The sequence below is a fragment of the Paralichthys olivaceus genome, chromosome 15 (assembly GCF_024713975.1).
Source record: "Paralichthys olivaceus isolate ysfri-2021 chromosome 15, ASM2471397v2, whole genome shotgun sequence".
NCBI classification, from domain to species: domain Eukaryota; kingdom Metazoa; phylum Chordata; class Actinopteri; order Pleuronectiformes; family Paralichthyidae; genus Paralichthys; species Paralichthys olivaceus.
The window spans coordinates 13,905,546-13,920,705 of record NC_091107.1 but is presented as its reverse complement, the minus strand read 5'-3'; the positions used below and the strand labels follow the sequence as shown (position 1 = coordinate 13,920,705).

Sequence of the window (15,160 nt, the reverse complement as noted above, 5' to 3'; positions counted from 1 at the left end):
AAAGAGTGATACACTGACTTTACTCATTGTTGCAGTTGAACTTAAAGTTTGGCCATTTGGTGGCACTAGAGTAGAGCTCATGTTAAGTCCAGAGAGGATGGGTTGATTCTCACAGCAGCAAACAGTAGATTTGATGACGTTATGGCCACAAAAACAAAAAATATCAGCAGAGTGAAAGTTAGATTAACATTAAGCTTAATTCTCTAGTATCCACGAATATCAATTGTAAATCTTATTTGAAAGTGTCCTTGACATGTTATGTCCCAAAGGGATGTTTTGACCTGACGGTGGTGCTGTAGCCTAAAGGTCAGCGAGTCATTAAAATCAGTATCTTACTCAATTTTTTTATTTACCAATAAAACAATGCAACATTTCACACTAAAGTCTTGGACAAATGGACCCACTCACCTACAATAATATCAAAATCAAACTTAGCTGATAACAGAGTGAAAATAACAATATTTCTTAATAACACATGCGTGTTAACTGATCTGTTGATTTACTCTGTGACTGATCATGTTCACATATGCATTGTTTGTTTTTGTCTTTTTAGATCAACAGATATCAACAAGTTCCATAAGCGTCATGAGTCAGTTCCTCCAAACAGCAGAACACCTTCTACCACTAAGAGGAAGAAGATGAACGTCAAGAGGAGTCACTCGATCAGAGAGAGGACATCTACAACATGTCTACAACATTTTATAACAATACCAGTAACAGCTGAAGAGCATGCTGTACACATGTGGTCAAACTTTTTTTTATTTTGGGGTCATGTTTGCATCAAATGATGGTCAAAATTATCCTATTTGCATATTATTTCCATCAATAGAAAAATCCATAAATATTCTTGGACAACTGTGGTCCAGCCTTTCACTACTCAGTTGGACATTGTGATTATTTGCAGTGTTGTTTCAAGTGAATTTCATTATAAATGAATGCACTTTCATTACTTTTTACGTCCGCTAAGGAGGTTATGTTTTCACCAGCTCCACCAGTTTGTTGGTTATTTTTGAGTTTGTTCGTAAAAAAATAAAAAATCACAAAAACAGCAGATTTCCACGAAGCTAAGTGAAGGGGTGGGACATGGGTAGACACTTATATGAATTATTACATTAATGAATGTTTCTATCTAGTTTCCAGGTTTCTTGAACAAAGTATGTTATTGACGCTGAACACGATCAGCTGCATGCTTTGTTTTCAGTTGCCAGGGAAGCAGCAGCGGTTGCTAGGGCTAAGGACCCTTGTTGTGGGTCTGTCCACAGAAAAGCCCGTTCCGATTGACTTTTTAGTTGTAAATAAATAGTTAAAAATAGAAGTTTCTCTTTTAAAAAAAGTGATTGAACTTCTACACATACAAATGCTGACTACATCCCTGTGGCAAGTGAAACTCTGAACAGTGTTCTGTGTGAGTTTTGTGAGGAGGCAGCTTCGACTTGCTCTGCAGCGGTTATTTCATTTATTAAGATTAACGGTAGCGCACAGGCAGTGAGCTAAACTATCAGCAGCTGTCGTCACTTCAAAGTTTTTGAGGATCTTATAAGAACACGGACGATGCTAACAGTTCAAGAGTTGAATGTGTAGAATTCGTCGCCATGAACTCGTACCACGTCCTGGAGCTGGTGGGTGAGGGCTCGTTTGGTCGAGTGTACAGAGGGAGGAAGAAATACACGGGTCAGGTGAGTGCAGGGTCTGTTTGGGTTCAGGGTTCACAGCTGATTGACTGCTGGTTCACTCTGTCTGAACCGGGTGTTTCCGTCAGGTGGTGGCTCTGAAGTTCATGCCGAAGGTGGGCCGATCTGAGAAGGAGCTGCGAAGCCTGAAGAGAGAGATCGAGATCATGAGAGATCTGCAGCATCCAAACATCGTCCGGCTCTATGACAGCTTCGAGACTGACACTGAGGTGTGAGAAGTGTCGAGTTTTAAAACGCACACAGATTCTTATTGTCTCACAATCTTTATAATCCTGTGACTGAAACCCTCAGGTTGTGGTTGTGACTGAGTACGCAGAGGGCCAGTTGTTCCAGATTCTTGAGGATGATGGGAACTTACCGGAAAACCAGGTATTCATTCACTGTCACTGAACATTAGCCTCTCAAATAATATATAATATCTTTATTTACATATCATTTATCAAAACAAAGTTACGAAGTGATCCACGAATAAAAAAACCCACATGTAAAAATACATTACAACCCAATACATCAGTAAAAACTAGAATTAGTTCAAATCAGGGAATGGTATAATAAAAATGCATTTTTAGCTTTGATTCTAAGGAAATGACTGACTGCTCTATTCCATCGTGTTCCAAAGCTTTTATTTCAAAAGCTCAGTCCCCCTTAGTCTTCAGCCGAGAATCTGGAGCAGTTCAAAAGGCCAGAGGATCTCGAAGTCCAAGCAGGGTTATATGAGGTGACAGATCTGCTATACAGAGAAATAAGTGCCAGATATGTTATTAAGAAAAACTTAAAATAAATTCTAAAACGTACTAGAAGCCAGTGTAAAGGTTAAACCAGTGCTATGTGTTCCAAAAAGCCTGACAGCTGAGTTCTGTACTGTACATGTGAAAGAGCTGTTGCACTAATTCAGGCGTGATGAGAGAAAAGCTTGTGAAATAGTTTCAGTATCTTTAAAATTTTAACAAATCAAACTACTGAACTCTCCACCTTAAAAACACTCAAACCCCACCTTTTAAGAACTGCTTTCAGTGTTTGATTATGACGTTCATCTCATATCTTAATATTATCAGTTATTCACATTTATCAGCTGTTTTTTTTTTTTTTTTATCTATATAAAGTGTCTGAGCATTGTCAAAAGTTTAAAAATAAAAAGTATTATGATTAATATTACTGGACATAGTTTTCACATGTTCACCTGTCGCTCCTCCGTCCTTCCTTCTCAGGTGCGTGAGATCGCCTGCCAGCTGGTGTCTGCCCTGTATTATTTACACTCCCATCGCATTCTTCATCGTGACATGAAACCACAAAACATACTCCTGGGGAAAGGTGGGGTGGTGAAACTGTGTGACTTTGGGTAGGTACAGTACATTGATTATTTTTGAAGGTAGCTGTATTAAATCTTTCCACCAGGATAACAATATGTGATGCAATCTTCTTGTAGGTTTGCCAGGTCCATGAGCACCTCCACCTTGGTGCTGACTTCTATCAAGGGAACGCCACTGTACATGTCTCCTGAGCTGGTGGAGGAAAAGCCATATGACCACACGTCTGATCTCTGGTCTTTAGGCTGCATCCTCTACGAGCTCCACACAGGCACGCCACCATTCTACACCAACTCCATCTTCCACCTGGTCCAACTTATTGTGAGAGATCAAGTAAAATGGCCGGACACGATGAGCGAGACCTGCACGGTAGAGTAACGCTACATTTGAGCAATGTTGTATCATGTATGGATCAAATCCAACAGCTTCACTGCACGAAAATATGGTTTCCAAATGGTCAAACTGGTTTAACAATGTAAACATAAAATCTTATCAGAACAGAGTACAGGATGTCCCCATAGTAGTCAGACACAAACTATTTTCTCCAGAGTTTACCTTTCTTACATGAGCAATGCAACAGACTCAGATGGGTTCACAACAACACAGAAATCTCTGGAGCTTTCAGGTGAGGGGGGTGGAGCAGCCGGCAGAGGCAGAATGTAACATACTATTCAGCTGCAGAGATCACATGTTTTTCTTTACACCACATCAATACAGGCATTGACTCTTATCGCCAAAAGCTCTCTTGAAATCTTAATTGGTCGTGTATGGCCACACTTTTATTCCTGAGATATTCATACTCTTTTTTTGTTGTTTTTTTCTGTTGAGAATGTTCTTGAGCCTTTAACTCTGACATTTGTATTCTCACACCCAGCCCCTGCGGATAATGTCATGAGATTATTTGGAATTCATAGCACGTCTGAAAGTGACTACACTGAGAACATGGCCCCAGTATCTTCAGTTATAGACCTGTTTAAGGGGGACAGTATTTATTTATCTTTTGATGAGACAGTATACATTGACTTATCTAATATTTTCCTTGCAGAGTTTTCTGAAAGGTTTGTTGACCAAAGACCCTGAGAAGCGGTTGTCATGGCCAGATCTCCTGCACCATCCCTTTGTCGCTGATGGTGTTCTAGGTGATGCTTTAAGCTGTAATAAAGAAATAAAGAATTTTCCAAAAATGCATCATGCTGATCTACTTTTCAGATAATTCTAATGTCTGTTTTATCCCCATTTTGATGTGTTGGTACAGTGTTGGTGGACACAAATGTTTACAGACCCCTGACTGTCACACCCAGCCCTGACACGATGGCGCTTAAACTTCAGCAAGTGGCAGCGAAGACGGTGCCGACTTCTGGACAGAGTAGATTACTGCGAAATGCCCGGGAGCAGAGGGACAACAGTGGCAGACAGAAACCAGTAGATTGTGATATAGCTAAAGTAAGAAGCCAGTTCATTTTTATTCATTGAATTAGTCCCATTGAAATTCATGGTGGAGCTTTGAACTGTTGTGTGCATTACCAGGTTACAAAGGATGGAGTGGGAAATGAAAGGGTCGACTCCACGCAAGCAGCAAAGCTCCCCAGAGCCAAGCCCCTCCCCAGTTATGGTTCTGTTACCTCTGGTCACTCTGTCAGAGCTGAATCCAGAGCTGCCAATAAAGTCCTCAACCCAAAGTCACAAGCTTCTGTGAGATCAAAACCCAGGTATTTATGGAAGTTAGGAATAAAGACACAATATACAACCAGTGCAGGCTGAGGTGTGTGTTCACGGTTATGGGTATCACCTCTGCAGGGGTCAGATCAGCATAGACTACGAAAAGGAATTTCTGTCTGTGGAGGTCAGACCACGACTGCTGAGAAAACGCAATGACAACAAACAGACCAGTCATAATCTGCAGGTCAGTGTTGTCAGTTTTCTTTCTGGTGATATAAAGACATTTCGTATTTAGTGTGTCTTTTATTCTCTTGCACTAGCAACTGTACCCTTGTGATAAAGAAACTGGTTGCTGCCTTGTCTCGTCCTTTCAGAATGTTGACAGTGAGGAGTACTGGGAAAAACTGGCCCGAGAATCAGATGAGAGCAAGCAGCAGAGAGAGCAGTTTAACTACAACAGCGTTATACCTCAAATTAAAGCCAAGATTCTGGTTTTTAAATTTCAGGTAATTGGGTACAATTTTAAATAAATCGACAGTAACTCAGGGATGATTTTAGATGTAGACTCTTCTCTTTTGTTGTTTGGTCAGTTAACAGGTGGCTCTGTTGAGGAAGCATGGCAGATTCACCAACCGCTGAAGGTCTTGCGCAACCTGCTACTGACCCCTGACCTTAAGAAGTCCAAACACATTGGCCAGGAACTTGGACTACCCCATGTCCTCTTTGACGTGGTCCATGGTACTGTAGAAAACTCAGACTATGTCAAGGTTAGATACATATCACTTACTCATTAATGCATTGTCAGGCATCAGTCTGAATATTCCTGAGCTTTTTTGTATGTGTCTTTCCTGCTTAGCGACCGTGGAGTGTGTCAGCACTGGGAGAAATTATCACAGTCCTCGTGATCTACTGGGATAAACATCCCGACTGGATAGAAGAAGAAGACAGGTTTGTTTTTGTCTTCACTGAAGCTGATTCTGTTCATGTGTTGAATTCTGTGTGTTTCATACATCACAGTCCTTCATCTAATGCAGCTCATCAACTGTTCTCTTACTTTAGACTGGAAGAGTTCACCAAGCCCTTTCTCGCAATTCTAAGTCAACCAGACTTCTCTCCTTTGTCCGTAAGTACCCATGTTCACACATTATATACTATGACTCTGCCCAGTTGTCTGATATAACTGTTTGTGCTTCTCTTCTTTAGCCTTTGGCTGCGTCTGTCTTGTGTCTTTTTACACAACATACAGTTGATGTCAAAGCTGATGTGAACAATCTAACCTCCCTGCTGCAAAACCTGCTTTCGGACTCATATGAGGTCAGTGTTGGGATGCAACAAAGTACATCTACATTTACAGTGCTTAAGTACATTTTCATTTGTCTGTACTTGGGAAGATTTGATTTCAGGGACTGTTTTAGTCCACCACATACTGTATATCAGCAATCATCCGGACTCAACTGCATTTTCACAATATGCTGTGTTACATGCTCATATTGTTTTATTTGTTTTTAAGAGTAATAAATAGCATAGAGGGGATTTGTTGCAGTGACAATTAGACCCCGCCTCCAGCAACAGCAGCATCACTGGTGAAGAAGAAACACCTGAAGTGGATTTAGAAAGAGACCTGCGGCTGCTAAGATTCCGCCATTAATTAATATAAATGTTTTGCATCAGCAGCAACATTTGTTTTTAATATGTCAGAGTCTGTATTATTCTTGTATTAAACAAAATATACAGAGTTGATGATGTAGTAGACTGTTGCATTAGCGGATAGGCCACACTAGGGAGGTACTTCTAATACTTTTAGTATATTTAAAAGCAAGTACTAGAAGAACCTTTAATCAAGTAGAAAAGTTATATGGTAATGTTGCTTTTTCTTGAGTACATATTTGTCAGTCTTGTAAAATGTTTGAGCACTTCCTCCAACACTGTATGAATCAGTGATGAGTGATTCATTTATATACTTTGAAAGTTTTTAATGCAAAGTTTAAAGTGATCCTCCTCTGTTTGAAGTGCCACCCTCTCCTCTTGTCTCGTCAGCCGCTGTGTTCTCTTCCCTCCGGCTGGGGGCTTTGTGACGGCCTCCTGTCTTTACTCCTACACACACTGTCTGAGGTCAGACAATACCTGCAATGTAATACAAAAAATTGCCGCGATGAATCCCAGAAGAAGACCTTCAATATTTTCCTCTGTGCTTTTGATATTTAATTTTTTTTTAACAGCATGAAAATGACTCTGGATCGTCAAGTTTAGATCCAGTTGTGTTTCTGGATTTGTGGAAAAAAATTGGAACTTCACTCGCAAAGACAACAGCAGATACAGACTTCTGTTCGGCAAATGGTAAATATATTCCTCACATGAGGCCCAGCCTATTAGAAACACAGACTGCACATAAAGATGGTTACATACATTACAATTTGTTGTTGTTTTCTCTTTACCTCAGGGATGTTTTCCTTTCTGTCTACTGCCTTCTTCGTCTTCATCAAGGATCCATATTCATGCATCGCTTTGTTTTCTGAGAGCGGATCGAAATGCGTGTACACTCTCGGTCAACTGCTGGGCACTGACTGGTAACTTAATGAATCTACTGTTTCATGTAAATGTTACAGCTACTACACTTGGAGCTAACAGTAACCCCTGTTATACCCTACAGTCTTCATTTGTTTGCTGATGATTGCAGTCCCAGGAGATTTGAAGTGGATCTGAGTCACGACAGCATGTCCGCATTAAGCTGCCGCTTGCTGTGTTTTCCATTTGCCCTGGACCTGCCTTCACACACTATGTCCACCATACTCCAGTTGTATGACAGTTGTGGTATTGTTGAAAGCCTCGCGCAGGTTCGAGCCTTCCCATTTTTCTAATAAAGACCTAGCTGACAAACTGATTCTCTGATGCAACACAGCACAACTCTTGCTCACATTTGACACACACTACTGTACATCTTAATGCCTCTGTACTTTTGTGAGAGGATTGTCTTGTTTGTTGTCGGCTGTTTGATGTGACAACTTGTCAGGATTTTTTTTTTTTTTCATGCTTTGGCAGGTTATTCAAACTCTTCCTCCTCTGCTGTTGGAGCTGCCTCTCTCCCTGCTGAGCCGTTTGCTCCTCTGTGACCCCGAGCGCTCTGTTTCCCGCCTCAGAAAAGCTGCCTGTGGTCTGTTCTTGCCACCCGGGGACGGACGGCTCACTGCTTCCAAACACCAGACTCTGCTAATCAGAACTGCCAGCTCTCTGCTCCTTGACTTGTTGCAGCCGGATGAGCTGTGGGACTCTGCAGTGGAGCTCTTAACTCTGTTGTACCAAGTAGCCCATTGTTCAGCTCGGCCTGCCAGCCTTCAGCTTCACCTGGACCCCTCGGTGCTGCAACAGGCTCTGGCTCACCCTTATGACCGCATCAGGGTCGCCACGTGCAGACTTTTGGGCAATCTGGATCCGTTCAGGCCTCCTACCCTGCCGCCTGACATTTTCAAAAGCATGATAAGCTGTCTTAATGATTCGTGCTTGCCTGTACGGCGAATGGCTTGCAGGGCAGTTGGCAACTGGTTGGGATATATTGCAGCAAGTGCAGGGTTTAAAATGGGCAGGGACGCTACAGGGTGGAGCAAAGGGAAGAAACAAAACAAACTCAAACGTTCAGACAGTGAGCCAGCAGGAGATCTGGCTACAGCGGAACAGGAAATGGACGATGAGGAGGGTGGAAGTTGGCTGGAGGAAGCCAAGAGGACGGCGGCCCTGCTGGCGTCCCTTATCGCTGACCCTGACGCCCTCACACGTCGCCACTGTTGCGTGGCCCTGGGAAACCTGCTAAATTGTGACGCTGCTGTGTCCTTGTTGTTGGAGGACGTGTCCAGCTTACTTCTGAGAGCTGCATGCACGGATTCCCATAATGCAGTAAAACGAGCTGCCATAGCAACTCTGTGCCTTTACAGCAAGCAGGACGCAATCCGTCAGGTAATGAAATGAACAGATGAGAACAGAGTATAGACAGAATCGCAATCTCACCTGAATCTGTTCCTGGTTTGAAAATGTGTTCAGAAATTAGTTCTTTATGTAATTATTACATGTTTTCTTACAGAAAGTTCAACACATGAGCTTAAAGAATATATCACAAGAAGATTCACACCTTTTCATTTGAATAACTTCAGCTATTACCTCTTTTAAATAATCACAACTACTGCCTAGAGTCCATACCTTTCTATTTTACAAAGCTTCTTCCTTGGGTTAATGAAATATCTTGTCTCAATCGCTCACACTTCTGTGTATGTGTGTGCACTTTAAATTCCAATAGTGACTTTTCTCTTGTGTTTATTTGAAGGTCCTGATATCCCTCAACGCCAGTGACAAACTTCTGCAGGCTTCCCAGCATGCTCCTGCACAGTGTGACTATCAGCAGCTCATTGGACAGCTGTGAGTGAGTCTGCTTCATGACCAGTGATGGCAGGGTGGTAAAAAAAAAAACTCTCACTTCTTACTTTACAGCAGCCTGCCACTTCCTCCTGTCTCAAAGTGATGTGGAAGACAGATGATCATTTCTTCTGTTTTTTTTCTTTAGTGTGTCTTATTTTATTTAAAAAAAACATTAAGTTTGAGTTAAAAGGTGCAAATAAAAACTGAACTTTGTATTACTGTAATCTGAAGTTTAATTTCATGACAACAATGGGTCCAATTTCATAAATGGAGTTGTTACACAGAAATGATGGTAGATGTTCTGTTTAATAAGAGAGGAATATTTCTGAATTTCAATTTAAAATAAAACTCACAAACATGCAATGTTGACAGCAAATTTAAAGATCTCTCCTTTATTTTTTGCCAGAGCAATAAACAGGTTTCAATATTCATTTTAGTCAAGTTTTAATACATTTTGACTGCAATTGTCCTCATCTGTGTTAGTTATGCACTAGGAGACCAAATTCATAGAAATGACTTGATTTTAACTGTCAGGGAATCTGCGCTTAAAACACCAATTTAAATTTTGGTCGGATGTTTGAATCAGTGAAGTCCATCTGAAATTCTTTCTCATTTTGCAGCGCGGGCTAAAAGAAATCAGTTTTCAGTGAAGATGGATCAGATGTGTTGGTTCCTCTCGGTGAGTGTGTGGGATGTGTCCGGGTCCAGGCCCGCGGGCTCGGGTCGGACAGGAGTGGGTGTCCGTCGGGCTCCGGAGGTCTGAACTTTTACCGGAGGAAAAAAAAGATTTTGTAAAATCTTTGAAGACAAAAGTTTTAATTCTCATTGAGGTCGCTCCTCATTACTATCGCTGGCAACAATCTTTGTTTTTTGTTTTCGGGGAGAAAAGCGCAGAAAAAACAACAGCGGTCTGAGTTTGACATTTTATTTTGAAATGGAGAAAAGTTGACGACACAAAGTAAATATGGATAAATTATGAAATAACTTTACAAATCCCTATAATGTGCTTTTAGATATGCTGTCATCAGGCTACACGTGTATTTGGTTTTCACATTCACAGTTGATAGTACACCGCAGGGTGGGGAGGAGGAAAAACAGTGTGACACCAGTTTTTGTCCAAAACCAAACAAACAAGATGAATCAATGTTTTAAATATATGTAGAAAAAATAATTATGTTTAACAGAAACAAAAGTGGTTAGTTTTTTGAAGCACGTAATGAGAAAAGAGCTGGAAAATAATTTAGACAGTATCCTTTCACACCAAAGCCAACACTGCAAAAGCTTCACCAAACAGTCTAATGAGATTTTCTTTAAGTTTCTACAAAGAAAAGGTTTAAACACTCCACTCCCTGATTATACAAAAGTCATTACAAATTAGTGCAGATCAGCCAGAGGCCTAGAAAACTTATTGCCTTAACAAGCAGTTTAGAGAAACATATTTCTGAAATCCTACATTTTCTATTCCAGAGAGAAAAACATGCAGAGAAAGATTGGTAGTTACTGTCACTACTTACAATATTGTACATGTGGAAAACCCTCTCTTTCCACTGGGAAAACCTGTGTTGTTCAAATCTTTCCGGTGTAAAATGAAGAACAGAAGAGCTATTTCACAAGTCTGTAATCTCCAATTATCTACTGATATCTGTAAGGGTGTAGGATAATAGGGTGCATATCCTGAGCTGCAAGACAGATTGTACAATTTGCAATGTGCTAGAGAAAAAAATCACAAATTGCCACAAAACGATATGTTTCCACCTTTAAGACAATAAAATATTAAATTAGTTTTCCTTTGGTGACAGAATTTGTATTTTAAGAAAATATTTGCAACCACCGTTGGAAAAAGGTGATTACATGTAATGCAAACATCACAAAAATAAAACAAATGTAGACATAGCAAAGTAACATTTCCAACAAATTTATACGCTTGACCTTCACATGCTCAAAATATACAAATCCAATCAACAAAATAATATTTAGGGCTACATTAGATCTTAAGTTAATAAAATTGTGCACAAACAAATAACAATAATATAAATTTTTGGACAAAAAGTTACTTTCCTCATCTGTCACCAATTCCCTCAATACATTTCTAACTTTCAAAATTATTCAAAGGTGGCTGGAAATTATTCTAGAAAAATATTTGGTTTGAAAAATGAAAATTAAATGATGCAGTTGGTACCAACAACATATTCGACTAGTTCTGCTACTGAAAAGGGCGCCACAGTAAATGCAAATAAAAGTTTAAAATAGAAAATAAATTACTAATTGCTACTGCTGACATCAATTCCAATTTAAGGCTATCAAAAATATTAAACCTGCATAATGAATAACAGTAATTATTCAGAAATAATTTGTAGATTCACTCAGTGCGAGAGCTATTAAAAATGATTGTCGTTTTGAAGCATTTCAATGCCACAGTGCAGGCTCGAGTGATTGGAGTGCGAAAGCAGTGGAAGCATTGGACAGTGTTAATTTAAAATGTAAAAAATAACTCACATTAGCGAAGCATGCATTTTACCCTCTCACCGTCGTAAAACAACATTTGAAACATTCAGATAAGCTCCACATTTTCCCTGTTACTCCCTCTTTAAGTGGACTTGCTCGAGCTCGGTGTTACACCGTTGTGTCCTGCTTCAGCCTTTGGCTACGGGCCTTGTAAACTTCAATCAGCAGGTCTTTGACGTACTGGATTTCACGTTCTACGGACTCTGCCTTGTCCCGGAGCTCCCGGTTCCTCCCTTCGAGGCCGTGCAGCTGTTCCTCCAGAGTATCGAGCTCCGCCCTCTTTCGCTGGCGATACCTGCGTTCAGGAGAAGAAAGATTAAATTGAGATTTTTGCGTTTAAAATTGGGTCTGAAGTTATGTTTCTTCAAATAGAAATTATGACCGCTCACCTGTGAGCGGCAGTTTTGTTCTGATCTCTCTTCTTCTGTTTGCGTTCCCCGCCTTCACCCGGAGTGTCCACGTCGTATTCGGCATCACAGTGGTCTTCCTTTAGCCTACATGCTGGTCTGTGCCCTGAGGACTCCAAGTTCAGACTCTCCCTGGCCATTAAAAGACACTCTGGGGCCTGATCCTCAAGGAAATTACAGTGTAAATCATGTTGCCTTAACTGTAGACTCTCTGACTTGACCTGTTCATTGACACTGCCTAAGAAGCTAGGATAGGCCTCGGGCTGTGGTGGTGCTGGAAGATAACAGCCTTCGCTGCTCTCAGTTTTCCAACAGACAGTAGCTTTTGTCACCTCCACACTACTCTTGATACTGTTCAGCACCTCGCTGTTACCAGCCACTCCGCTGACCTCCCTCATACTGTACATCAACAAATCCTCTTTCTTGTGTGGGACATCAAGAGATCCGCCAAAGCCAAAACCTCCACCAACAACTTTCGCACCACCAATAACATCTTGACTGAAACAGCAGTTCTCTTCTTTGGCTAGAACGGCACATCGTCTGACTTCAACTGCACTACCCAAGCAATAGTTCTTTCCTACCAGCTGCTCGTCTTCTCCACAGCCATAATTACCTGACAGGTTCACCGCTGAGTTACCTGAGTTACTTCCTTTAGAACTCAACAAACTGTTATCATAACCTTCACCGAACCTCACACCATCAGGGACTCTTTTCCTACCACACCCACTGGGGCGACTGCAGCTGTACGGGGCGTGTCTTGGAATTTTGGATCGCCCAATGGGCCCGCCACAGATACTCAGCAGGTCCAGTTCTCCCGTTGCCAGGGTAACAAGAAGTGGGCTGGATTCCGATTGGTTGGATGTCGAGTATGATGCATACGGCAGCTGATTGTACGGCTGAGGACCCGCCGGCAAAGGACCCCTGTCACATTTCCCCAGCCTCGGCCCCTTTTCGGGCACTGGCTCGGACAGGAAGTAGTCCTCTAGTTGAGCGAGTTCCTCCTGCAGCAGGGAGGTCATGACCTCCAAGTCAGAGGGCACCTGGATATCATTCTGAAGGGGTGAGGGGGGAAGGGAGGCATTGGTGGAGGAGGGAGGGGAAGGGGGGTTTGGGAGGTACGAGGAGAAATCCACTTCTTCCGTCATCCAGTCAGTGAGACCATCACCTATTGAGGAGGGCGGAAAAGTTTAGTCGTTACAAGCTGTCGGGTGGAGAAAAATATTACAGCAAAAAAGTGCTCATAAAAAAATTTAAAAAAAATAAATATAAGTCATCCAACAGCGCATGTCGTTGTTTCCTAAAAGCAAAATCTAATCGACAATAGTTCATGCACAGAAGATTTATTTGTGAATAAAGTTAGAATATATCGGTCGCCTAAATAAGACGAAGCTAGTTTTTACCTACTGTTCGAGAAGGACGTATGTGCTGCAGTGCCGAGCCCACCTGAAATGGGGAAAAATATAAAAAAGCGTACTCACTGCAACTCACCAATTAAGTGCTGACTCTCCTCTGACACCTCCCCCCTGCACCCCTGTGATTGGCTGTGGCTAGCCTGTGGGTGAGAGAGAGCGAGGGGGTCTGCCGGGCAGACACGAAGAGCCTTCCAAACAGGAGCTGATGTTGCCATCATTCTGTCTGCTGGTGCCGCGATTCAGGCCAAGTCCAAGTCCGAGCATGTGCTGAGAGCAAGCGGGGTCTGACAGATGGGCCACAGAGAGCAGGGCTGGATGAGCATAATGAAACCTAGAGGACAAATGGAGACAGCGATCAGAGACAAATAACAGATCCAACTTATTCAGTCGACTTGATGGAATCAGGAAAATCACTCCTGTAGGTGTCGGTGACTTCATCCACATGATTCAGCCTGTTGTGATGGAAAATGAAGACTATGTAGAAGGATGATGGTCTTTTGAGCAATCCTAAATATGCACATTTATAGCTGGGATCAATTATTTAAAATAAAAGAAGATAAAAAAATATAAAACAGTCAACAAACAGTCAGAAATAGCAGTCAGGAATTCAGAGGCGAGAGCTGTGTCCTCTGGGACTTTGAACATCCCCAAAGTAAAATGCACTTAAAACACATGGGACCTCGTGACGCTGTCAGGGGCCCAACTGTTGATGAGAGGCTCCAGAGTCACAGTGGATACACAGCACATCTCTAAGTGAGACACACCCTGATCCTTAAATCGGATCAATGCAGATCAGCTGCTTCCAATTACATGTTCCTTTTAAATGAATTACACCAGTTTGATCACTTAAGCTCTTTAAAAGGTCAACAAAGTGATTTCTATGAGAGAGGACAGGAAACTGAGAGTGACAGAAATGTGACGCCATCATCATCCATCATAACGTCACTTATAACACAACTCTCTTATAATTAGACGTTAGAAGAGACTTTGACCCTAAAACACACTGTTAACAAAGTAAACAACACTGGAAGGAACAACAACAAACTTTTCAGACAAATTCAATGAATTCAAAATAGAAGTAGAGAAACCAGCCAAAAAACAAACTCCTCCACACAGACACAAACAAACAGCGATAACTTACTCCATTCTGGCAGGAAAATGTAGAGCACTTGGGGGTGCGTTGCTAAAGCAAAGCACGGTTTTATCTCGGGTTCCACAGCTTCACGAATTCAAAAAGCCATTGCTGCTGTCGTGGTTGTTGTTGTTGTTGTTCAGCTCGGAATTATCCTGGAAACGTAGAGTTGCTGCTTTGTTGTGTTCGAGCAGTAAACTGAGCAGCAGCTTCATAGTGAGGAAGCATCACTTCACTCACACCTAGCAACCCACTGCGTCACCAGGACAACACCAGATCCCTCCGCCCACTCTCGCTGAAGGACGTCCCACCACCTGCTCACTGCTGCTGCTGCTGCTCCGCCACCAAAGTTAGAGAGCTGCCTCCTCCTGTTTGTCTCTGAACTAAAGTCTGGACGTTAATGACTCGTTTTATCATGAGTGGTCATCCATTGAATCACTGTTCAAATGTTGACACAAAGCGGAGATTTCTGTCCACTTTGCTCACGCTGGATAAAAGGAAACATCAAAGGCATTTAATATAAATTAAACAAATGTGACATTAATTATAAAATTATGATATAGAGGAAGTAGATTATTGCGGAGTCTCGCACTATAGTTTGGTGAAATATTATAGATTTAGATTTAATGATACTTTCTGATAT

General features: G+C 41.7%; 2 protein-coding genes across 5 annotated transcripts in view; one reads left to right on the top strand and one right to left on the bottom strand.

Moving 5' to 3' along the window:
- The window catches only part of stk36 (serine/threonine kinase 36 (fused homolog, Drosophila)), a 70,677-nt gene extending 61,185 nt beyond the window's left edge, over window positions 1-9,492 (top strand). For 2 of the 3 annotated variants that reach the window (XM_069539878.1, XM_069539877.1), the window contains 20 exons: window positions 554-1,676; window positions 1,760-1,900; window positions 1,983-2,060; window positions 2,900-3,030; window positions 3,118-3,367; window positions 4,044-4,137; window positions 4,254-4,441; window positions 4,526-4,707; window positions 4,796-4,901; window positions 5,032-5,163; window positions 5,248-5,424; window positions 5,514-5,605; window positions 5,717-5,780; window positions 5,861-5,971; window positions 6,695-6,769; window positions 6,877-6,994; window positions 7,098-7,224; window positions 7,308-7,491; window positions 7,697-8,605; window positions 8,970-9,492. In XM_069539878.1, coding sequence (XP_069395979.1) covers window positions 1,593-1,676; window positions 1,760-1,900; window positions 1,983-2,060; window positions 2,900-3,030; window positions 3,118-3,367; window positions 4,044-4,137; window positions 4,254-4,441; window positions 4,526-4,707; window positions 4,796-4,901; window positions 5,032-5,163; window positions 5,248-5,424; window positions 5,514-5,605; window positions 5,717-5,780; window positions 5,861-5,971; window positions 6,695-6,769; window positions 6,877-6,994; window positions 7,098-7,224; window positions 7,308-7,491; window positions 7,697-8,605; window positions 8,970-9,065 — 3,339 coding nt within the window. In that variant the 5' untranslated portion in view covers window positions 554-1,592 and the 3' untranslated portion in view covers window positions 9,066-9,492. The remainder of the gene's footprint in view (window positions 1-553; window positions 1,677-1,759; window positions 1,901-1,982; window positions 2,061-2,899; window positions 3,031-3,117; window positions 3,368-4,043; window positions 4,138-4,253; window positions 4,442-4,525; window positions 4,708-4,795; window positions 4,902-5,031; window positions 5,164-5,247; window positions 5,425-5,513; window positions 5,606-5,716; window positions 5,781-5,860; window positions 5,972-6,694; window positions 6,770-6,876; window positions 6,995-7,097; window positions 7,225-7,307; window positions 7,492-7,696; window positions 8,606-8,969) is intronic. The other variant, XM_069539879.1, reaches the window with a different exon arrangement.
- A 478-nt stretch (window positions 9,493-9,970) lies between these two features.
- On the bottom strand, window positions 9,971-14,784 carry atf5a (activating transcription factor 5a). Of its 2 annotated transcripts, none has more exons than XM_020085452.2 (4): window positions 14,527-14,784; window positions 13,462-13,716; window positions 11,956-13,138; window positions 9,971-11,861 (listed from the first exon to the last, which is right to left on the bottom strand). In XM_020085452.2, exons 2-4 carry the CDS (start codon window positions 13,601-13,603, stop codon window positions 11,675-11,677), a joined length of 1,512 nt encoding a protein of 503 aa, XP_019941011.1. In that variant the 5' UTR covers window positions 13,604-13,716; window positions 14,527-14,784; the 3' UTR covers window positions 9,971-11,674. The 2 variants fall into 2 exon arrangements, with proteins under 2 accessions (XP_019941011.1, XP_069395981.1); XM_069539880.1 differs by having other exon boundaries at window positions 13,452-13,716; window positions 14,527-14,783.
- Window positions 14,785-15,160: the final 376 nt, after the last annotated feature.

Excerpts from the sequence above, each read along its gene's own strand:
- atf5a (XM_020085452.2), bottom strand. The coding sequence starts at position 13,603 with ATGATGGCAACATCAGCTCCTGTTTGGAAGGCTCTTCGTGTCTGCCCG. Across the intron at positions 13,139-13,461 it reads GGAGAGTCAGCACTTAATTG|GTGATGGTCTCACTGACTGG; the intron begins GTGAGTTGCAGT and ends CCTCCTCAATAG. Across the intron at positions 11,862-11,955 it reads AACAAAACTGCCGCTCACAG|GTATCGCCAGCGAAAGAGGG; the intron begins GTGAGCGGTCAT and ends TCCTGAACGCAG.